Genomic DNA, 23,309 nt, shown 5'->3' with positions numbered 1-23,309 from the left:
CTCCCCGGGTCGCTGTCACCCTCAGGGGTCCCCTCTCTGCGAGGGGTCTCGGCTCCTCCCCGAGGGTGCCGGGGGATGAGGTTGCCCCTCAGGGGCTTAGGCCTGGGCCCGGTGGCCCTTTCCTGAGGGAGGAAGCAGGGAGGGCGGGTGGTGTAGGCAGCGAGGGGGCGAGGGTCCGCGCTGAGGGGGCTCCAGGCTGGGAGCCCCTCGCCCCCTCAGCGCGGAAAGGCGGCCATGGGGCGGGGTGGCGTGAGGGGACGGCGGCGCCGGTTGAGGGCGGGGAGCGGTGGGCTGCGAACGTGTGTGCGCCTGTGTGGCGGCGCGGGCGGCGTGCCCCCGCCCTTCCCCCGCCGGCGACCAGCGCTGCGCGGTGGGCTGGCGCTGGGGTATTTACGGTAAGGTGGACCCGGCGGTGGCGGCTGGGTGTCAGGTGATCGGCGCTGAGGAGCCGTTGCCGCCGCCTGGGGAGGAAAATGCAAGATGGCCCAGCGGGGCCGTGAGGGGCTCCGCGGCGCCCCCTCCCCGGCGCGTAGGGCCGGCGGGAAGCGTTGAGGCCAACCCCGCCGTGCCAGAGCCCGTCCCCGGCGGGGGCACCGAGCCATGGGGCTCTGCTACAGCCTGCGCCCGCGGCTCTTCGGCGACGCCGGCGGCTCCATCTCCAGCGCCGGCGCCGCCTCGGAGCCCGAAGCGCCGGCGGAGCCTCATGCCGCCCCGCAGCCCCTCGGCGCCCCGCTTCGGCCCGGCGGTAAGCCCGGCGGGGAGGCGGACGGGCCGCCGCTGCTGCTGCAGAACGGCGGCGGTAACGGGGCGGCCCCCGAGCGGCCGCCTCTGCCCAAGGCCGGCGGCCCCGGCGGCGGGGGGAAGGCGGCGGCGCGGCAGCAGGCGCTGCACCAGCCGCCGGCGCTGCAGAGACCCTGGGAGAAGCTGCGCCTGGAGGAGAGGGAGGCGGAGAAGGAGGCGAGGAAAGTCAGCAAGAGCATCGACCGGGCGCTCAAGGAGCAGAAGCGGGAGTACAAGCAGACGCACCGCCTGCTGCTGCTGGGTACGCGCGTGTGTGTGTGCGTGGAGCAGTGTGCGTGTGCCGGGGCGGGCAGGTGCCCCGCGGGGCTCCCCGGCAGCGCCCCCTCGCCGGCTTCCCCCGTTTTCCGTGGGCGCCCTCCATCGCTCCTTTGTCTCCCCGCTGCCGCCCGCCCCCCCCCCGGGCTCTCCCCCAGACGGGTTTACACCTTCCCCCCCCCCCCCTTCCTCCTCCCCCTCGGCCCTCCTCCCCCCTCCTGGCCGTGGCAGTGGCATTGCAATGGAGAACACGAGGGGTGCTTGTCCTGCGAGGGCGAGCAGCTCCACCCAGGCCGCCGGGCGGGAGCGATGCGGATGGGGCAGCCCCGGGGTCTTCCGGGGGAGGGGAGCCCTGCCCCCGGGCGGGGGGGCCGCCTCGGCCAGAAGTTGGTTGTCTTAGCGCCCGAGCAACTTGGAAGCATTAAAAAAAAAAAAAACCACAAAAAAACCCAACAAACCCACAGTAGCAAGGAGGAAAAATGGCCATGCATAAGATGTGTAGAGCCTGTGGATGGTCCTTCTCCGCCGTGTGTAACCAGGGATGGTCTGCTGAGGAGCGATAGTGGGGGCTTGTGGCTCCTACACGAGAGGAGTGCTGATGAGCAATAGGCTCCTTATTTAAAGAAGCAGCGAGCAGTGTAAGGGGAAATAAGCGGCTGTAGGTATGTACGTATAGACCTCGCAGACATCGCCTCTACTAGAAGATGTGTTTTTCAGCTGTTGGCCCTCAAATTTTTTTAGGGATGACTTGTCAGCTTTTGTCCCCTCCCCTCTGAGGTGCTACCTGCGGTCTGCTATTGCCACTGCTCTTTCTAAGCATTAGTTAATAGTCCTCTCCAGAGGATTTGTACCAGCTGATACATTTACAGTATGAAAACCACAGGGGTATCTAATACAAGCATCTCATTTCCTGCAGGAAACAGAACAGTCATACTGCAGGGCTTTTTTTTTATGGTCTGGGCAGAGGGCTTGTTTGGCCTCTTAGCTGTGGTCATAAATCTCTGTTTTCTGTTAGCGTGGAAATACCAATTTGCTTTTGCATTAGCTTGCTTTGCGTGTTTTCATAAAGTTGTGTGGTACGGAGTTTTGGTGCTTATCTATGTGTCTTCCAGATTTTGGGTAGCCTTACGTCTGTCTTTATAAAGCTGTGTTTCCATGTTGTTGGATTCCTTCGTTCCTGTTGGTGGGTGAGGGGAGGACAAAATATGAAATACAGCGGTGTACAAAAGGTATAAGCAATGTTTGCGAGAACTGTAGTGCTCCAATTCTAAAAAACAAATCATGGGCTTTATTATTTCCCATAAAATACCAGCCTGTAGGATACCAGTACAGCCAGTAAAAGGAAAGAGAAAGAAGATGTAATTCCTACTCCATGGAATTAATAATACTCTTTGTAAAATGTATCTTCTGATACTAGAACTGTTACAGTATTTAACTCTAAAATTTAAAATATTCCATTAAAAAAGTGTATTTTAAAAAGGTTTTTCTTCTTGTAAGATCTGAAAGTATGTTGTGACCAATATGGCTACCAGAAGGCAAAGATACTGGTTGGTGACCTTCCTCTAGAGAGGAATGTAATTTCTTGAACAAAAGGATCCTAACAAATAGGTACTGCATGTATTCTATAACATGGGTGGTTGTCATAGTAAACCAGAGCAGTAAGCACCTGCTCAGAAACAATGCAATTTGAAAAATAAACTATCTCTGACCCTTGGCACCCTGAAAGACACTCAACACTCCCAAGACTCTCTGTGTTGAATTTTGTATTAAATCTGTGTCATAATCAGAAAATACTCTCTTGTTCTCTGTATCACAGGGAGGAAATGCTGGATTATTGTTTCAGCCCTGGCTGATCAGGGCCTGACATAAATGTTTGATCTGGGTGTAGGGAGAGCTGCAGGTGCTTTGTGTTGCTGTTTGCAAAGAAGTAGAAATTCTGCTCTAGTTAAGAGGAAAATATTTAGAATGGGGAAGGGTTTATTTGTCAGAGTAAAGCAAAATTGCATTGCACAAGGTAATCGTTTTCAGTCTTGCACAGAGGAAAAGACTTGGGATGCATGCAGAGGTCTTTTAGATCAAAGAATATTATCGGCTTGATATTTTACAGCGTTTCTTGTGGTAAATAACTTGATCCCTGTCCCTAAGGTCTTCCTGGGAGAGTGAACCTAAAAAGCGTACCTTTGCTGGAGAGAGGAGGAATATTTTTGTAGATCAACATGGAGGAAATCCATAGCAGCGGAGAAATGGTGAATGCAGTGACAGCAGAGCACTGTCACAGAATAAACAAAGTTGAGCAACAGCATTGGTGTGGGCTTTGTTTCTTTCTGTTTTTTTAAATACAAGTTTGCAAATAATAGCTTTGATTTGGTTTGTCCCTGTATGTCTTGTACGTGAACTGGGGCAAGTTTAGAGGATATTATTGAAATTTTAGAGGAAAAACCTGTATATTTTAAGGAGCTACAACTAGATATGAAAAGGATATACAGATAAGTGCACTAGTATAAGAACATTAATAATCTCTAGAGTCTCTAAAGTAGTATATTAGAAGAGAAGCTTCTATAAATGCTTGAATATGACCTTTCCCTAAAAGCACACTAATTCTCCTTTTATTATGTCAAATGAAAACAATCAGCTTTGTGATGAGCTATGCATATAAGTTACCAAAATATTATGAAGTCTCAAAGGCTTTTTTTAGCATGTGTTGGTAAATAGCTCTCTAAGAACATGTTCTTACCTGTCACAGCTTCCCCCCGATTAATGTCTCATGCTGCACATGATGTTTTGACGCTCCCCTCTAACCTACATTTAGAAACACTTAACATGTTTTGTCATAACCAGTAGTTGTGAAAAGGGGGATGTGCGGTAAGTCCTTGAGAACAGCTCTGTGTGTGCCTCCCACAAACAGGTGTATCTATCAGGTGGCTGTAACTGTGATGCGGGGGCTTTCCTGGTGCACTGGAGTGACAGCAAACATGGTTTGAGTTGGTTGGTTTGTTTTTCTTCTTCTGCAAGAAGATGAACCCACACAAAATGGAAACTTGCTTTCTACCGCAATTGGCTGTTTCTTGTTTAATGTCCACTTTAAAAGAGGAGAAAGGGCTGGAAACCTTGAATTGATTAATGTGCACTGTATTATTGGCGGATTTTTATTTCCTTTTATTTTTATAAGTGAAAATGTTAATCTGTGCAGAATTCTTAGGATGCTTTTGCTAACCTTGAGATGAGAATTTTTTTTAAGCATCCATATTTATTGCACAGATTTACAGGGCTTGGTCAGAGTCTTGTAGCTTTGGTTTCTGTCTTGTTTTCTGTTTGGTCTTTTTTTCCAGAGAACTGCAGATACTCTCTTCTACAAGACTGTTTAGTTGCTGATTTCCTAGAAGCTGTACAAGCATTACAAATCACTTTGTAGAAGCAATTTAAATTCTCATTTCCAGTTTTGTGTTTTAAACTATTTTGGGAGTAAGTGGGGTGAAGGGGGATTGGCTCTAAACAAAGTGCTAGCCATTGTGATATAATTAAGGCTCATGTAATGTTGAAGTAAGCCATAAATAGAAATAATTTTTTTTCCTAGTTAGCTGTTGTCTTCTAGTCTCCTCTGGCTCCTGTTTTTTCCATTTCCCCTGACTCCTGGTTGCTGTCCGAACTTCGGATGACTTTCTCAATCAGAACTCATTCTTTTGCACTTCCCTGCTAAACTGAAACTGAAAGTGCTGGGAGTAAAAGCTTTTCTGTTCAACAGAAACTGAAAGTAATGATATAGGGATTGAGGGAGGGAAAATGGAGATAGTAGTTTTCTTCCTTTAAAAGGTCCTGTAGCTGCTTACATGATATTTAGGTATTGACTTGGTAGTGAAATTTAGACATATTTGATGATGCTTATACACAAAAGTGTATAAAACATACAAAGAAACACAGTTCCCCTGAATTAATGGAAATCAAACACAAAAATGCCTTGTCAACCTTGGGGAGTTCCTAAGCTGTAGATCCCTGAAAGCTCAGAGGTGTATAACAAACATAATGCTTTACTAGAGTTTTATTTTCTTAACTATGCACCTATTGCCTGTTGCAAAAAGGATTTCTGCTCTGATAGTGGCTTTCAGACTAAAATTGCAGCCTGTTATTTATGTATGCTGCATCAGCAAACCCTTAAGTTTATAATCCCCAAACCAATTTTAAGTATTAAAATTAAACTTAATAAATCTTATTTTAAAAATAACTAACTTTTATATAGTGCCAACTCATGCTTATTGATAAATACCTGAATTTAGTTTAGCTTGATGTGCTGATACTTTGCCTGTGCCTGTATAAGGCTGTGTGCTTGGGGTGTTTTTCCTCTTACCACCAGAGCTGATGCCCTCCCTGGTCCGTAACTGAGCTGGGCACCGCTGCTTGTGTTCCAGGGTGTTGCATCTTCTTGTTGCATCCTGTATATGCCTATCTCGTCTTTACAAAAAAATTTGTTGGTTTGTGTTGGTAGATTTAGGATCCCTATAGCCAGGTAGTACTAGCATGTAGATAATGGATATAAAATTGATAGGAACAGATATTTTTAGGACTTTGAGATAATGGGCTGCAAATACCGACCAATGTAATACAGTAAATGGGTTTTATAATCCCTAATCCTTTGGATCATTCGCGTATCTTTCCAAATGCTCTTCTGGTTTTGTTGTAACTTATGCCATCACATTGAAGTGTATATGCATGCCTTGCAGATGAGGAAACCAGTAGGTGGAAGTCATCAGGACATGTTGGAATTGGTTCTTTGGGCATTTTTTAAGTGTACTGAAAGTGATCTCTGATTTACAACACTTAGCTTTTCTTTATTCTGTAGATTACTGACTAATTGCATTTGGCCCATGTTTAGCTGTTCTAACTGATTTCAGTTCGTTGATTAATTTTGCTTATTTTTTAATCACTTTTAAGGAAAAAAATACACTTTTTTTGTTCTATTCTATGTTATGTGTAGTAGTGTGTCATGGTTTAACCCCAGCCAGCAGCTAAGCACCACACAGCCTCTCACTCACCTTCCTCACAGTGGGATGGGGGAGAGAATTGGAAGGGTAAAAGTGAGAAAACTCATGGGTTGACATAAAGACAGTTTAATAGGGCAAGCAAAGCAAAGCAAGGAATCTATTCTCCACTTCCCATCTGCAGGCAGGTGTTCAGCCATCTCCAGGAAAGCAGGGCTCCATCACACCTAACGGTGACTTGGGACGACAAATGCCATCATTCCCAATGTCCCCCCCCTTCCTTCTTCTTCCCCCAGCTTTATATGCTGAGCATGACATCGTATGGTCTGGGATATCCCTTGGGTCAGGTGGGGTCAGCTGTCCTGGCTGTGTCCCCTCCCAACTGCTTGTGCCCCCCCAGCCTCCTCGCTGGTCGGGTGGGGTGAGAAGCAGAAAAGGCCTTGGCTCTGTGTAAGCACTGCTCAGCAGTAATGAAAACATCCCTGTGTTATCAACACTGTTTTCAGCACAAATCCAAAACATAGCCCCAGACAAGCTACTATGAAGAAAATTATCCCAGCCAAAACCAGCACACAGTGCTGGGAGGCTCTAACTGCTGAGCAAGGGTGGGTTCTGCAGCTGTTACTTAGGCAATATGAACTTTCAGTTATTAGGCAAGTTTTGCATATCAGTGTGTATTCCACAAATGCTTATCGTAACATAGTGTCTTAATTAAGCAAGCTATGCTAATATCTTCTTTGTCTTTTTAAGCTCCCGTTACCATTGTAACTTCTTGACTGCAGAAATTTTAAAGAGTATATAAAACTTTGGGATTTGTACATTTGTTTTCTCTTTCCCCATGCCTTCCCCCGCCCCACTCCCAGTTTAGAAGAAATACAGTTTGATACTTTGTTCCCGTGTTCATCCCTTTCCACTGCCCAATCCCGCACCCCATATTTCCTACCTTGCCAGCCCTTTGGCATTCCTTAACTGAATCTTATGAGATTTTTTCACTTTCCAAGAACACTGTATAAATGATACTTATATTGTGGGGTTTTATTTTTTTTTCCCATTTTAGCATCTTTTACACAGTGAAACTATACAAATTTGGGGAAATATTTACTGGTTGTAGGGGTTTTTTTTCCCTAGAGTCATGGCTTCCTTCAACTTACTTCTCAAGTCAGGTATCATTTGAGCTTAGAAAGTTGAATTAATTTTTAAAAAAATCTTTCTTCTTTTCTTTTTAATCCAACAGCCTCGAGCTGTGGGCGAAACCTGGCCTTCCCTCTGCTTACTAAGTTTAACCTATTTGATAGCCTGTTCTAGGAACACTTTGCTTTCACTGAATGATATGGAAATGATTCTTCTCCACGGACTTCTGAACAATAGTAGAGAAACAAAATGGTGCAAGTAAGATAACAGAGCTGTTGCTTACCCTCCAATAGAAAGGATAGAAATTTCTGAGTTACCATTTTTACATTGGGGAAGTCTTGACCATACCTTTCGGTGTTTTCTTAAATTCTGTGTGGTTTGGATCTTTTGTAATGTCCAGTCAGAAGCTCTTTGTAGAGTAGATGCTTGATGGGTTGAACAAATTAGTAGAATGAAGCACAGAGCAGATGTTATTCAGCCTGTTGACTGGTGCCACGGTCCAAAAGAAATCTAAAGCTGTCTTTCACTGAAGATGCAGATCTATTTTTAGAGATGGAAAATGTATGTCAGTAGTTATTATGTTCTTAATAAAAGCAGCCTTTTGTAGATAGTTAAAATCATCCAATTATGGTTAAGATTTACAGCCTTGTGTGGTTGTTCAACCCTGTGAGCTATTTGTTGTGCTGCAGTCATCAACACATCTTTCACTTTATGGGCAGAAGCTTGTCCTACTGTGCCATTACTTAAAACTGTCTGACAGAACTGTTTTAGTTTTTTTTTAAATTTTGTATGTTTTCTTTTGACTGATAATATCATAAATCAATAAGGCTGGGTGGTTTGGTTTTTTGCTTTTTAAATACCCAGGAGTGCAGGGTCTGGAAGAAATGCAGCTTCCTACCTGGCCTATGCACATCGTATTTATGCCTTTTCCAAAAGTGAATGAGCATTAAGTACACTGACTAGCGATGTTTCATGTTATCCCTGCAGCACTGTATAGCTATATGTGAAACTCCTGTCTCTCGTGATTTGTCTGCACATGAATATTGAATAAAAGTTTAAGGACTTAAAGCCTCACTGGATGAGCTGTATGAAGAAGGAAGGACATACTGTTTGGGACTAGAATAGATAAAAAGTATTTAAGAAAATATTTAATTTTTCTTTGTCTGTTTTCACATGCAAAGGATCAAAAAATCCAAGAAAAAACCTGCCAATTAATGTCTGTAACATAAGGCATAACATCAGTCACCTGTAGTGGAAGATCTTAACTGATAAGATCTCTTTGAAGTCAAACTTGAATTGCTTCCTCAAAATCTGGTATTTTACTTTTGTTTGTTTTTAAACTTAAGTTTGAAGAATTATAAATTCCACTTACATTTAAAGTAATGTTAGGTTTCGAGAATAATAAATTATTCTTTCCCAAAATACCATTACTGTAGTAAGTCAGATCGAGGTCGTATTTTAAATTCTATACTGTAAATTCTTAGCTAAAATAAAGTTAAAGATAACAACATGTGGGAACAACATGCATTTTGGAGCTTATAAAGCTGTTCAAAAGTATAAAGTCGCACCCCCCCCCCCCCCCCAAAGTATTTAAATAAAAAGAAGAAGAATTGAAAAGTCTTTCACTTTCTCTATGATAGGCAATACAATTTTGACAGTTTCTTTTAAGAAGAATTCATTCCTATAAAGGGCAAAAAGGAAGCTCTTCTCAGCAGTTAATTCCAGCAAATTATGTAGTTGGTCTTCCGAAGCTGCAGAAAAGGAGAACATTCCTTGTCTGATTTGGGTTAGTGCATGCATTGGAGATAAATAGCAGGCTGAAAACATCTCTAATAAAAACCTGACAATAAATTGAGTCCTTAGTCTCTGTGGGTATTGTTTCCCCACTCCCAATCCCTCTGTTTTACTTATTTGAAAATACATACTTTTTGATACATGTAATATACACTGTATTTAACTTGTCATATGTGGATCAAAATGGATAGAAAGAGTTTTATGTTTCCATCATGAAGAATGAAGGCTATGCTAAACTGCCCAAAATGTGGATGATCATGGGTCCTTATTCTTCTGTGCAAGTGACATTTATATTAAGCAACTTAATCTTTTATTGAAAACTGTCGCAAACATTGCTGGAGATATTACCAACTCTGTTATGGTACAATTCTCTTAATTATGGAGAATTAGTCATTCTGGATCTTGAAGCAAACACAGAATGCACTGCATGGTGTTAGGCAGTGCCTTCCTAATAATCATCTTTATTTTCTTGAAAGCCTTATGTGGAGGACTAAGCTACAACAGAAGCAAGTTGCTTTTTTCTTTCAGTGAGAGGACTTGTTCATATTTCACATGCTTGAATTAATTTCATGTTGACTGAAGAATAGTTTTCTATTCCAGATGACGCTTTTTCAGATAGAGATACACACACGTCTGTGCGTGCACACATGCCACCAGTGAAGTTCTTGTAAAACACGGTAGATAGCCATGAGGAGTCTAGGTGAGTTAAACAAGCCTTCAGGAATATGTGGTTGGATTATATGCTGGTGTATCTCATAGGCTTAAAGCTTTGTAAGAACAGGGCAAGTGTAATGGATTCCGTAACAAGGTTGTTTTTCTTTTCAGCCTTTGACTCACTGGACATTTGAATTACAAAATAGACTTATGGTGTTATCTTCTGCTTGTTCTGAGCTTGCTGCACTTGTCTAATTCACTCTCTAGGAGAGAGATGAAAAAGATACTAAGCGCTTCTAACATGTGCCAGCCTTTGCAAAGACATACTTCTTTTTTTTTTATGTTCTTACACAAACTAAAAACCTAAGATGCAGAAGAATATAATAATTTGTATAAAGGACATATGCAGAAGTAACCAGTTCATAATTTGTAAAGGTATGGTTAAAGAGGTTTTGGGTTTTTTTAATTTAAAAAAAAAAAAAAAAAGTCTTTTTTCTTTTCTAAATGGCAAGATGCTGTGGAAGGTATTCATGTCTCATAATGTGTCTGTTTTCTCCCAATCATTTAATCATCTAATACTAAAAACTGAACAAAGAAAAAAATCCTTGATGTGTACAAGATAAGTTTTTCTGCTTCAGCTGTGCTTAAGAACCTTGTAGTGCACTACAAGCATACTGCGGTTATGTGTCAAGCTCTGCAACCTAGTCATGCATAAACAAGCAGGAAAACTGTATTAAGGATTGGCTATAACTTAAGGTGACTTTCAGATCCTTCTATTCATTGGGTCTACTGACTTGTGAGCATGGCTTAATGCAGAACAGTAGCGGTTCAAACTGTTTTGCTTTTATCCCTTGAAAATATTTCTGTGAAGGAAAACAGATGGGATCTACAGGACAATAATTCTGGTTCAGATTGAGTAGTTGATGTTACTTTGATTTAACATTTTGAAAGAAAAACAGAAATCTGAAATTCTTTATAGTATTTTCTCACAGTCTTTGGTGGGGGAGGCGGAGCACAAAAAACAACCAACCAACAAACCACCCTTCTTTCATGTGAATTTCTATGGCTTTGGTTTGTTGAACGGAATTGAATTTCAAGTTCATATTGATTTGGATTGTGCCTGTAGATGAAATAGCACTGGGAGGGGAACACAACCTTTTGGCGGTTGGAGAAAGACTGGATAACAAACAGCATTTAAATAACTGGCATGCATTGTTCCTTTTAGTAAATACATTTTTCTTCTTACTTTTAAGAATATTTTGAACAGCCTTACACTTTCTGTGATTCTTCAGTGCTTTAAAGCATTTAATTTCTCTTAATGGAAGACTGATACAGAAGCAGTAGAGTTGCGCTTGATTTAGTGCTTCCTGATGTATTGCTTTCAGATCAGAAGCCGTAGCAATCCCTCTGATGCTGTGACGGAAAAGGACTTAACTGCAAGGTTCAAGCAAACGACTTGAACTTCACTTGCAGACTTAACTGCAAGGTTCAAGCAAACAACTTATTTGAACTTCACTTGCAGACTTAACACGCCACTATTGCAGGTTTTACAGATACAATGGAGGAATGCACTATTGCAATTTTTTAAGGCAAGAGTAGTACATTATTACAACCACAAGCGATTCACAGACAACCACAAACGCATTTACAAACTTAAAGCATAAACAATATTCACTTACCCCTCCAGGTAAGGGCTCTCAATCCCAGGGAAGTTACCTCAACCGGCGTCCCGATCAAGGGTGTGGGGGGGTGTGTGTATATGTGTGTTTCCTTCGCAAGCCAACTGTATAGTTGGAGAAGTGACTCCCCCCTTTCCAACCTGAATCTTAGAGTTTTTATCCCCTAACTTGTGGAATGGTGTGTATGACTATGTCTGAGTGAATTATGATATATGCCTAAATGGATTATGTATATCTGAGTGGAGTTTCCCCTTATCTTTCCTTTGTTGGTCTCTGATTGTTTGAATACGCAAGGTTGTCATTTGAAACCGAAGCTGAAACCCTCTGGTTTTGGGGTTGTTTTTTTTTACCTTGCTTCCTCAGCAACTGGATAGTGGTTGGATTGAGACTTAGGGCATACTATTTGTTAAGGGATTTCAAGGCTCAGTTTGGGTTTTGGTTCTTTGAATGGTGCAGCCACTGCCCTGTTTACTTTAGGGTTTATCAGACAACCCAGGGCTAAGCTGTCTACGCAGCTCCCCGTGAGTCGTCTCTGCAGAGAGACAGGGCCTCGAGGCAACCCAAGGCTGGGTCACTTTTGTAACCCCCCATGAGTCGCCTGTGTGCACTAGACATGGTGAAACTCATTTGTGAACTATGAGCCGGACAATCCACACAGATTCTTCCATGAGCTTCCAGCAATTCCATTTCTCCTCCCTCAGTTTTTCTTATTCTACTTGATGTGACATCAGGATTCATGAGCTTGTTTGTTCAATAGAGTCTTTCCATCCTGATTACTATTGAACTAGTACAGTTGGTATGGTGTTGGTTTTTGTTGGGTTTTTTGTTTTGTTTTGTTTTTACATGGGGAAACTACAATAATATTTAAGGAGGCAACATATTCACTCCTAGGGCCTTCTACCTCTTAACTATATATAAAGCTGAGGATGTTGACTCAGCAGAGGGGAAACAAAGAACAAAAATGCCTACAGTGGTGTTTGGCTTGTAATATGCAGAACTCTCTTCTGTCAGTGGATTCTGGCTCCAGGTGTATGTCAGCTATGTCTTTGAACTACCAGAGGTGGAAGGAAAACTGTTTCATGGAAAAGCTGAAAAGGAGAGAATAGTTTCTTGATACTTGAAGTTGCTCATAATTTAATGTAGAAAGGATCACCTGAAAAGTAATCTACTCCAGAGACCATTTGGCAATAGTCCTTGTCTAGTTAAAAGGGATTCACAGGTATGTGATCTATCTGCTGGAGACTGAATAATACTTTCTAACATGTCAGGAAAAGTTAAAGCAGTGCAGTGAAAGGTTAAACAGCCTTTCAGAGGACTGTGTTACAGAAGGGTTTGGGGTGGGCAGGGGTGGGACGGGACTGTCTTTCATGCTGCTTCATGCTATACCCAGTACCATTGCTAGTGCTTCTGCTCCAGCAGTTTCAGAAGGAAATAGGAACTCTGATGCTCTGAACGAGAACGAGCAGATGTTTCACACTTGGTCTGCCTCCCTATACAATGCTTAAGAACAGGTATGTGTTAATACCTGGTTCTGTTCTTTGGGGAGACCATTCACCTTACTGCCACAGTTTCTCGGGGGTTTTGTGCATTGCTTGTGTGAGCAATGGCACAGCCTTCCAAGGTTCTTCAGCACCTCGTATTCTAGTACAAGTAGATTGGGTGCAGGGCAAAACAAATACATAACCTTCTCAAGCCTAAGCAGCATAACATCAGTACATCCTACTATGTTGACGGCCACTGAAATGTAAAAGTTCTCTTCTTCTGGTTTGATTTTTTTTTTCTTTTTTTTCCCTCTCCCCTCCTTTGACTTCCTGTTTAAAGTGAATCCAAAGCCTCCCTTTGTGTTTCTTTAGAGGTCAAATAAACTTATTTCAAAGTAAGAATTTCTGACGGTTTGTTTTTTGTTGGGTTCCACACACCACCCCCCCGCCCCGCCCCACCCCCCCCATGCATTCTGTATCCTGATACCCTTGGTAAAAGAGTAATTAGAAGCTTACTTGAACTGGCTTTTTATGTGATGTGCAAAGAAATGCTGAATTAATCTCTCTTAATCCTATGTCAGAAAAAACAATTTGAAGATACTACTGAGTACCAAATAAGTAAATACACAGCATCTTTTGAGTTCAATCATTTATCCCCTAATGCAGTTCTCTCTGAAGGTAGACTAGTAAGACTTTAGTATTGGTAGCTGCTTTATCAGCGTGAGGTAAGCAACCAGACAGTGGAGCAGATTTAAGGAATTTATCAATAAGTAGACTGAAAGTCCAGAAGTAACCAGTAAGATTTTTCCATGCAACTATCTATATAACCAAGAAATCATTTTACTTCCCAGTTAGTCTCTGTGCTCAAAATTAAGTTGCTTGAATTTTAACATGAATATTACTAAAGTAATCTTCATATAGTGTTCAAGCAGTGGTATTGTTTGGGACCTTATTTCAGTTCTGAATAGGACACACTCTGACCCACCCACCAACTTCAGCTTCTACTTGGCTGGAATTCATACTACACTTGCTTTCTCCAGCTTGTTTCCAGCTGTAACTCATGTAGTTATTCCATTCCTTGAAAGAAAACAGGTTGGAAAATATTCCTTAAAAGCTAACTGTGCTCTTCACCTATTGCTCTTGTCTGAACTGCTTTTTCAACATCTCAGAAGTGGGCAATGCCTGCTTCTAATGGTGTTTTTGTTTGTATTTATTTTCTGGAGGAAGCATTGTTTTTCCTTTTTTACTTGGTTTATCAGGCAATTCAGAACTACTATTTATCCAAGTGTTTTTGAAACTGGCCTATAAAAATCTTTGTACTCTGCTTCTGCTGCTTCTAGAGATATGACCTTGCAGTGGCTCATTGAAGAGTATTATTTGATTGTACTGTGCTTATTGGAGAGTTGCTCTTCTCCAATATTACTGCTCATCCACACTTCAGTCTTTTGTTAAGCTAGCATTATTCACAGTGGTATCTTTAATCAGTGACTAAAAATTTACTGGTCCTGTGAGGACCTTACTAGCAACACTGCAACTAGTTGATGATTCACACTTATTTCTTGAAATCTGTCTCTTAGCTGATTCCTGATCCACTTAAAATGTGTTGTATTGATCATTTGCAGAATAACATCAGGCACACATGTGCTGCTTATTTATAATATCAAATGTCTTATATTGACATAAGCCTTTAACTTAATCAATAGTGTTTGTTATCAATATCCCTCAAATATTTATTTTCAATTAAGCAAATAACTTATTACTGATTCATGCACCTTAGGTGGTAGATACCAGTCCTGTGCTCGATGGAACGTGAGTTTTCTCAGACTGTGTAACCTAAATAACAGGATCTCATACCTGAAAAACTTTATTTTCTGAGGCCCTGAGGTTATTCTGTAGAGTAACAGTAAATGTGATTGACATTCTTTACCCCATTATCTGTGGTGATTTGCAGGACATGCTTGGATCCTTCCTGGATTGAATTCTCCTGTAAATATTGAGAAAAGAACTGTTTAGATCACCTTGTGAAGAAAGAGGGCAAGAATCTCTGTTTAAAGAATTACTTGTGTTGACACACACAGCATTATTTGCTGTTACTCTTTTAAGTAAAAAACATAACCTGACATTTCTGGGTGAATGTTTTCATTAAACAATGAGGCGGGTTATCCACATCTTGGTCTAGCATGGTCTAGAAGAGCATGGTGCTAGTATGATTTCTAGCAAAACAAATAATTTTATTAACTTGAGATGTTTTGGAAACAGCAGTGTTTTGCTTGGTCCATTGCATCGCTAAAGTATAGTCTGTTTTCAGGTGGTTCAAACTGTCCACTTCCCTCTCCTTTTCTTAAAAAAGAGACAAGCTGCTTATTTAAATTCATACTTTCAACAAGCTGAAAATGCTTTGTCAAGATGAAATATTAAGCCAATTGAATATTTACTGCTATTACAGACCAGAGCAGGAGAAAAAAATAATCTCATGATGTTGGTTTTTGTTTCCTTCTTTCCTGTAGTCCAAAAGTGTCTTCTGTGCTATGTTAGATCTTGCAGGCAGTTGCTTGGACCTTTTATGAACGCTGCCTTTCAAATCAGCTGACTCCAGTTACTTTTTGCCATCTTTGTTTATGGCTGGGAAGTTACTGATCACTCAGGTTTTGAAATCATCCTCACCATAAAAGAGTCCAGCTCAAAATGTAAAGCTCTTAAATCCAAGCACATAGTAAATTAACAGTTTAATTTCATGTCAGCTTTTTGGTGGCTTTTTTTTGGTAGTAGTTAGGAAAAATAATATCTGTTCTAAAAACTGCTTATTGTTAGAATTGTTGTGTATGTTACATGTTAGAAATCAACTCTTGTTCTAGCCATTTACTAACATAAAGGTAAGAGTTTTTACCTTCAATAACCCTCCTCTTTGTTAATAGGTGTTTGAGTGAAGAATTAAGTCTCTGTGAATACATTGGGGTATTCTCATTCTTTAACTCATCCTAAATGCATACTAGCAATTATCTAAATTTATGAAATACTTGACTGAGTCCATCATCCTGTCACCATAGACAGTCATTTTTTTTGTCTTTTTTTTTTTTTTTTTTCTTCTCAGGTGTATGCATCTCTTTCAGAGCACCAGATGGCTTGAAAAGCTTTCTTGACCCCCATCCATAGTTGGCAATGTATTTAACATTTCAAAGGATAGCGCTTCCTCTGTGGGTGTTCTGATAAAATGCTCTAGCTGGAGCCAGGTCTTCTAGCATTTTAACTAACTCTCCACACAGGGACCCTTCCTGTGGAGGAAACATGCATTTTCTTTAAAAAGAACTTCCAAAATAGATTGCGAGCATAAACTGTGAAGGAGGAGAAATAACTTTAAGTATAGGAGCAGTTGTGTTACTGATTCTGCTGTAGTATGTAAAGATCTGAAGTTGTAAGTCAGTGTAATGTGCAAGTATGTAAAATGCATACTTATATTGAAGGCATAGCAAGTCTTGCTATGGCAGCAAGAATCCCGGATGTGAACCTAACTCTGCAGTGCCATCAGTCTGGAACTTACTGCTCGAGTTGGAAGAGGGAGCTGAGACCCAGAGGCATGGCAGAAAATTATTTTCATGAATTTCATCTTTGAATGTCTCATTTTTCAGCTTGAATATGGTACATGTCATCAGAAATGCTTCAAAAGTACTGAGCAGTTTTGTCTTCCACCAACTGCAGCTGGAGTCAAATGGTCAGCACTGAGGAAGACTTACACACAAAAGTGTTGTTTTGCATACTCTGAATATATCAATTCCTTCAAGACGAATAATCTTTATTTTTGTTTTAGTGTTATTTTTGTCACATTGTACCTGGTTCAGTCATTGGGTACGTATTTAAGTGATGGTGATAATTCATTTGCTTACAATATGATTATTTTTTTAAGGGAGTTTTTATTCTGAGACTTAAAACTGAAAATGCCGTTTCTTTCATGGAGCCCATGAAATGCGGTATGCAACCCCTGACTTAACAGCAGGATGCTGAAAAAATTTAGATTTCAGAATAGCAGACTTCTTAAAATGTTGACAGAAACACTTATTTGCTTGGTTTTTTAATTTTCCCTTCTGATCCTAAATGCCCATTGGTTTTCATCACAGAAAACTTCAGGCTGAGAGGTTAAAACCTAATAAAGTCAGCTGAATGGTGTCATATAATGAAAATCATTAGGAAGACTCAACTATAGCAATCAGTAGGGTTTGAGTCTAACTATAGTTAAACTGTCAAATACACTTGCAAAGGTTAGGCATTTCCAGCATGAAGGGTATCTGTTCAAAGTTTGGTATGTATGCTTTATATCAACATGCATTATGTTGTCTTTGATTACATGACTGTCTGTGCTTCCTTTCTACATTCCTCATAGGTCCCTACCTACCTTGCAGTATATACAGTGTAGAATAAATATGAGCAACTGAATAAGACATGTTGACTGCATGTCATCTTCATTTTTTTAATGTGGAATAATTCTTGCACTGTATACAGAAGTCTTTAGTGTCTCGTGGATTTTTCTGAGGAGTGAACCATAGATATATTTCCTGTTTTACAGATGGAAAATCTAAGTAGAAGTGGAACATGCTCAAACTTACATGTCATCTGAATTTTAATTATTAGTTTAGATGTCTACAGCCTGGTCTACTTCTAAAATTACTTTAGAGAGCTGGTACAAAAAGCTACTACCTTTGGTGTCCAAGTTACTATGTTAATGTTTACTAGAATTTCTGAAAACTGCTTCTCAAATTAAATACTTTTAAGAGTGGGGAAACTTAACGATAATGGTGCAGCTGTATGGCCTCCTCTCATGGCCATGCATCTGAGATGTGAAAACTCAGCTGGGAAGAAACTGAACCTTCTGGTACCATTTTTATGTCCCAATGCCAGCTTAATGATCTGGGCCTCTCAGATGCTGGTCAGACAAGTTCCCTGTCATGGCAGCATGAGAAAGTCTTCAAGTCTTAACAGTATACTGTTCCTGGCTTTCCTGTCTGTGATGTCCTATTTCTAGTCCAGGGAAGAATGATGACTTGGAGCAACTGTTGATACCCTTTCGCCTGCCTCACTTCAGATAAGCATGAGATGTAATACAGTGGAGGATGTTTTGGCAGCAGCATGCCATGTTGGGAAAACCGCCCCATGTTGTAAAGCTTGTCAGACTGCATTGCTACTGAAGATTTTTATAATGGAAAAGTCTCCTCTGACCAGCTTTGGGAGCAAGAGGATAAGCAAAGAGTAATGGGAGTATCTTACTGCACCAAGCAAAGGTCTCTGAGCCTAGACAGATTGACAGTCGTATTGCTGCGAGGGAAAACTTTGTCCCTGCCCCTTGCTTGCTCATACATGACAAGGGTGCCTGGAAAAAAATGAAGAAACAGCTTGTTCCTGCAGTCAATAACCTGATTTACTCCAAGCTGAAGCAGAGTAGTGGTTAATGAACTGGGTGTTACCAGGATTTTCTTGTATGGTCAAACTCCTTCATAATACTTACTGCTTTGGTTTGCCACCTCTGGTGATAAAGCTGTTTATATAGTGCTACAATTTTTAGTATAGAGTTTCTGTATAGTTATTAGGTCTGCCATTTTTCCTTAGAAAATGAGCATGACTATAAAAATTACACTTCACGAATATTTCCATGAGCTGTATTTATTGAACATGTCATCAGTGGGCTTGATAACAATGGAGTTGGAAATCCTGCATTCCTTAATTGGAACAAACTGGGATCCAAATCCCATTCAAAACATTATGTGATTTTATCCTATTTTAGATCCCACATCTATTCTCTTGCTCGGGGCTTGTCTTGTATCTGTGGTACTATGCCTGAACTAATAAATCCTGTGGGATCTTATCTAAGCTGAGGTCAGTGTTGGATAAACCATGTCAATAATTCAGAAATAACTGAGTTGTAGAGCTGGTTTCTGACTACTGTAACTTCTGGGTATTGCTGGCTGCTCTAAAAAGGCCACAGGAATTATGAAGAAAGTTCAGTGACTTGTCCACAAATATGGAATAAGTTTAGGCAGAATTTGAATGACTATCTGAGCGGATGTGTATTCAAAAGAAGCTGTGACTTGACTGCAATTAGAGTGGAAGACCTGTGTCAGTATACCTAAGGTGCCAAATGGCTTCTGTGGTAGCACTCAAAGCTTTATCCAGTGTTCCCAGTTACCTGCTAGTTCAGGGGTAAAGAACAGTGCCACTGGATACGAAGGCACTTGTGTATGACCTGCTGTGCAATCAAACATGGAGTGAAGCAAACCTCTCTGCAGCAAAGAAAGGCTACAGTTCCTCTTCCTTAAAGGAAACTGTAACAGCCTGTTTGCTGTGCCAGATGTCTGTCTTTACACCAGTTTCAACCAGTTTACAAGTACCACTGCCGTTGGCTGTATCACCTTGATTTATTCTTTACTCACCATTTGCTTTGCACTGAATGAAGGAGGATTATGTAGCTAAGCTGCCATGGCTTTTCCCACAGCATAGTTAAAACTGTTAATGCTATCTTTGCAATTTTGTGAATTGGAAGTAAACTTGAAGAGAAAACTTTATTTTTGTGTTAATTTTATTTTAAAGCCAGCTTGGATTTTTTTTTTTTTTTTTTTTAATGGGGAGGGAATGGTGGTTAATTTCAAGATCAGCTGATGAAAGATCATTTTCTGGTGAAACTTCTGTACAAAACAAATGCTGGTCTGGCATTTTCATAATGGTAACCATTCTTTCTAGTTCTGCTGAAGTAAATTCTCAGCTTCCTGATGGTTCCTTAGTAAAGAGTTGCAACCTTCATGTGGCTTAGTGGATGTCCTGTTTCTACATCTTGCCTATGAATGAGAATATCCCAAAGTTGGTTTTTGTTTCTGGTTGTTTATTTCAGGCCCATGTATTTTCAGTCACCTTCTGCTAGGTGTAAGATAACTCTTCTGCAAGACATTCTACCCACTCACGGTAGGGAGTAAGTAGTTTCTTTTGGAAGGCTAAGTGGTCTCAAAGAGCACTTTGATGGAGTGAGGTGCACTGTATTGGCACTCATGCATCACACCATGTTACAGTAGATGCAGCAGATAGAACATTGTGGTTTGCCATCAGAAAGGTAGATGCAATATTCATAGATCCAGAGATGTGAAGGTGTAATTCTAGGACCTTACGTTTGATGGTGTCTGTGCAATCCTCACACATTGATTGTTAACTCTGTTAAATGTTTCTTGAGCTATTCTGTGACATTATACAGGGAAGATTGCTCTCTTGCATCAAGAACTCAACTCACAGATAAACCTGTTGCCACCAAAACAGTTAATTGTGAAGACCACTGTGAACGGTCTCAGTGGAGATGTATTCTACAGCTATAGGTTGCATTCAGGCTTTGTAGTTCACCAGTGATAACTGGTCAACTGTAGATGTGGAAACAGCAGCTCTGAAGATATTTGTCAGATTGTTACAGCTTGTGACTTACTTTGCTTCTGTTTCCCACCCCCACCTCCAGGTTAGACTGTGTTTGGGATGCAGGCACAAATTCAAGTCTCCTTTGCCAGGGAGTGATTATCCTTTGCGATTGGTTTCCAGACAACTCAGCAATGTGTTCTGCTCCAGGGCCTTGAATTTTTAGTGGAAGAACTGAGCAGAGCTTTGTGTCCACTCTTCTGATGGGCTAATCTTCTGAGTTCAGTACCTTTTAAGAAGCAGTAGAATTGTTCATTTTACAATTATTTCCCCTATCCAACTTCTTCCCATCCCAGAAATCTCTCTTACCACTTACGAGTAGAAAGAGCAGCCAATTAGCAGAAAGACAAGTTACTTGGTATGTGTAGATCAGCTGGACATTTTCTGTCTCTAAATATTCTTCTGTTCACCTTTCCCTCTATTTGTGATCTCTCTTAGTCATTGTTTCTCCTTATCTGGACATTTGCTTTGCAGCGTTACTGGATTTACTCTTCTGTATATACCTATACGCTGAGCTTGAGGAAAGCTCAAATACAAGTGTTCCCATAGGCTCCTGCTTTGTTTTTGAGCAATATAATGTGCACATTTACAGTACTGGTATGCATATTAACTGCAGACATCAGTCATTTGAAACTCATTAGTAATGAGTAAATAATAAACTCACAGGTCTCTAGTGAGATGGGGATGTTCCTAACTTCATTAAATCTCCCCAAAGAGTTTTCTTTAAACATGATTTTAGCTTGTATTTTGAGACAGAACCAACTCAAACCAAACAAGTGATGTTGTTTTAAGAGAAAAAGTAAAGCTGAGAAACGTTTCTGTTTTCTGATGCAGAAGGGATAGTGTATTACACCTGATACTTGGATTAGGAGGGTTTGAATACAAATATTTAAGGGGATGTGATGTTTCCCTAAAGATTTTGGGAAAGGAGTCATCTGCCTTGGTATTTTTATGACTGAATGAATATTGTCATGGCAAGGTTTTGGCTTCGCAGGGGACGATACATCCTTGACTGTTACAGTTTTGCGTATGTCAATTTACCAAGACTATAAATAATGTTCTTGCGCAGGCTTAGTCTTCTACCAAAAACTGTTTAAGGCTGTTCTTTTCTGGGGTAGGAAAAACTATAGCTGAATAATTCAAGAAAAGTCTATCCAACCCAATAATCCATAAAATTACCACTGTGTTGTTCTTATGATTTAAAAAAGTAAAATGTGATTGTCCTGTTACATTTTGAGAACTACTTGAGACTTTTTTTTTGTAAATTTGTAAATAGATTTGTTTATCAAAACAGCAAGCATGACATTTTAATGGTATGGTGTTAATGAAGTGGTGCTACTGTTGCCAGTGATACTGGACTCATTACCAAAATTTGCATAGTTGTGTCAGTTATATGGACCACTAAGATGATTAGAAAGGGGGCTTCTTGTTCAATAAAACTTGGTTGCATAGTGTGTAAATATGGCAGGAGGAGTGAGAATTGTGTAGAATCTCAGCTGTAGACTCTCAGCTTGGGACTTCTTAGCCAGTTTGGAGAGTTTTCCTGCTTGGCTTGTCACTGACTTCTCCCTACTTTCACCCTTTCAAGGCTTTCCGAGGAGACTAGGAGCCGTAGTCTCCAATGAGGTAACAAACCCAGAAGTGGGACTGACCAGAGAAAGGTTTGCAATTGAGTGGTGTTCTTCACCATGGGTTCTTCTTGATGAATTCATGTATTCATTGCATTATATCTTTAATCCTCATGGTGGCAGCAAAGACTAAGAGAAAAGAAGCTAATCTAGTGCAGATGACCTGTATTTTAATTAAAGTTAAAAAGAACATGCTTATATTTATATTTTTAGTTTTTGTTTCCAGTGGGGCAGCTCACAAACAGAAGGTCAACTTGAGCTGCAAAACTTTGTCATCTGTGACTTCAGTTTGTATGAACTGGTGAGAGCCATTTAGTTGGGAGAAATATTTCCTTTTTTTCCTCCCTACCCCCAACCAGCAGGTAAAGGTAGCATTAGTGAAGATCCTCAACTGTTGAGAATACTTACATGGCAGGGTTAGAGTTTCAGTTGTCCAAAAGGTTGTCCAGAAACTATTTTAGTTGTTGAATTGGGAGGGGCTTTTGTTAACCACAGCACAGGTACCAGGACTCCATTGTTCTAGGCACTGCACTACCATAGTCTTTAGGAAAGACAACAATTTGCATATAAAGTCAGGGTCTGTCTGATGGATGCCGGTTGGAAGGAGAGAGATGGTATCAGCCTGAATGATCGATAGTGGCGTAACTGTTGTCACATTTATAGTGTTGGGCCTGGAATCCAGTGAAACCTATCAACACAAGACAAAGAAAGAAATACTGAATGTTAGTAATAAGGTACTGATAACCCAATTACTGAAAAGAAGTCACTAATATATTAAAAAGTTGGCTGCAGATTTAATACTGTGCTAATTAAGGAAGGGGGATAGTACTGCTTTTAAGTGTCTGAAACAGCCTTTTCTGAAGTAGTGTCACTTTGCTTGATCATAGGCACTCAAATTTCTTACCTTAGTCTCATTTGTTCATATGTGAATGAACAGTTATTTCAGGGTAGTAGCATTGGTTTGTAAACCAGCACAGGAATGGGTTTACTTTATATCATCTCCCTGATCTCAGAATCACACATCAGTTTCTTGTGATCTTCTTCCCCTGTCTGAAGTTGTCAGTTGTTTGTTCTGTCTTCTGTGTTTCATTGGCATACTGTGAAGATCTCATCATATATCGGACTATTAAAACTGAAGCCAATACTGTTGAAGTTGATAAAATACCAAGAAGGAAATAAGATATGAAAGTAAACAGCAGATCGTATGGAAAACAGGTAAATACAGTCTGTGCACAGTTTTTGCAGGACTACTTCTGGTATCTGAGCTTAATTTGTTTAAAACTAGTTCAAGTATCCCTCACTCGGGTAAGGATGAACATACAGTCTGCCTCTGCACTGTATTCCAGTTAGGAGACTCAAGAGGTGGAAAATGAGTAAGAAATGTTTATATGAGGCTATTTCCTGTATCTCGGAAGTGGTCTAAAAGGCCAATTTAATGGCTCTACCTTCCTGAGCTGCTTAGGATACAATGCATTTAAA

At 40.8% G+C, this 23,309-nt stretch overlaps 1 protein-coding gene across 2 annotated transcripts in view; it reads left to right on the top strand.

Annotated features, from left to right (window-relative positions):
• The first annotated feature begins 360 nt into the window (after nucleotides 1–360).
• The window catches only part of GNAL (G protein subunit alpha L), a 198,375-nt gene continuing 175,426 nt past the window's right edge, over nucleotides 361–23,309 (top strand). The window contains exon 1 of one of the 2 annotated variants that reach the window (XM_052787315.1): nucleotides 361–1,042. In XM_052787315.1, the coding sequence (XP_052643275.1) occupies nucleotides 601–1,042 (442 nt within the window). In that variant the 5' untranslated portion in view covers nucleotides 361–600. The remainder of the gene's footprint in view (nucleotides 1,043–23,309) is intronic. The other variant, XM_052787317.1, reaches the window with a different exon arrangement.

The sequence above is a fragment of the Harpia harpyja genome, chromosome 5 (assembly GCF_026419915.1).
Source record: "Harpia harpyja isolate bHarHar1 chromosome 5, bHarHar1 primary haplotype, whole genome shotgun sequence".
In the NCBI taxonomy this organism is placed as follows: Eukaryota; Metazoa; Chordata; class Aves; order Accipitriformes; family Accipitridae; genus Harpia; species Harpia harpyja.
This window is presented reverse-complemented; position numbering and strand designations above follow the sequence as displayed.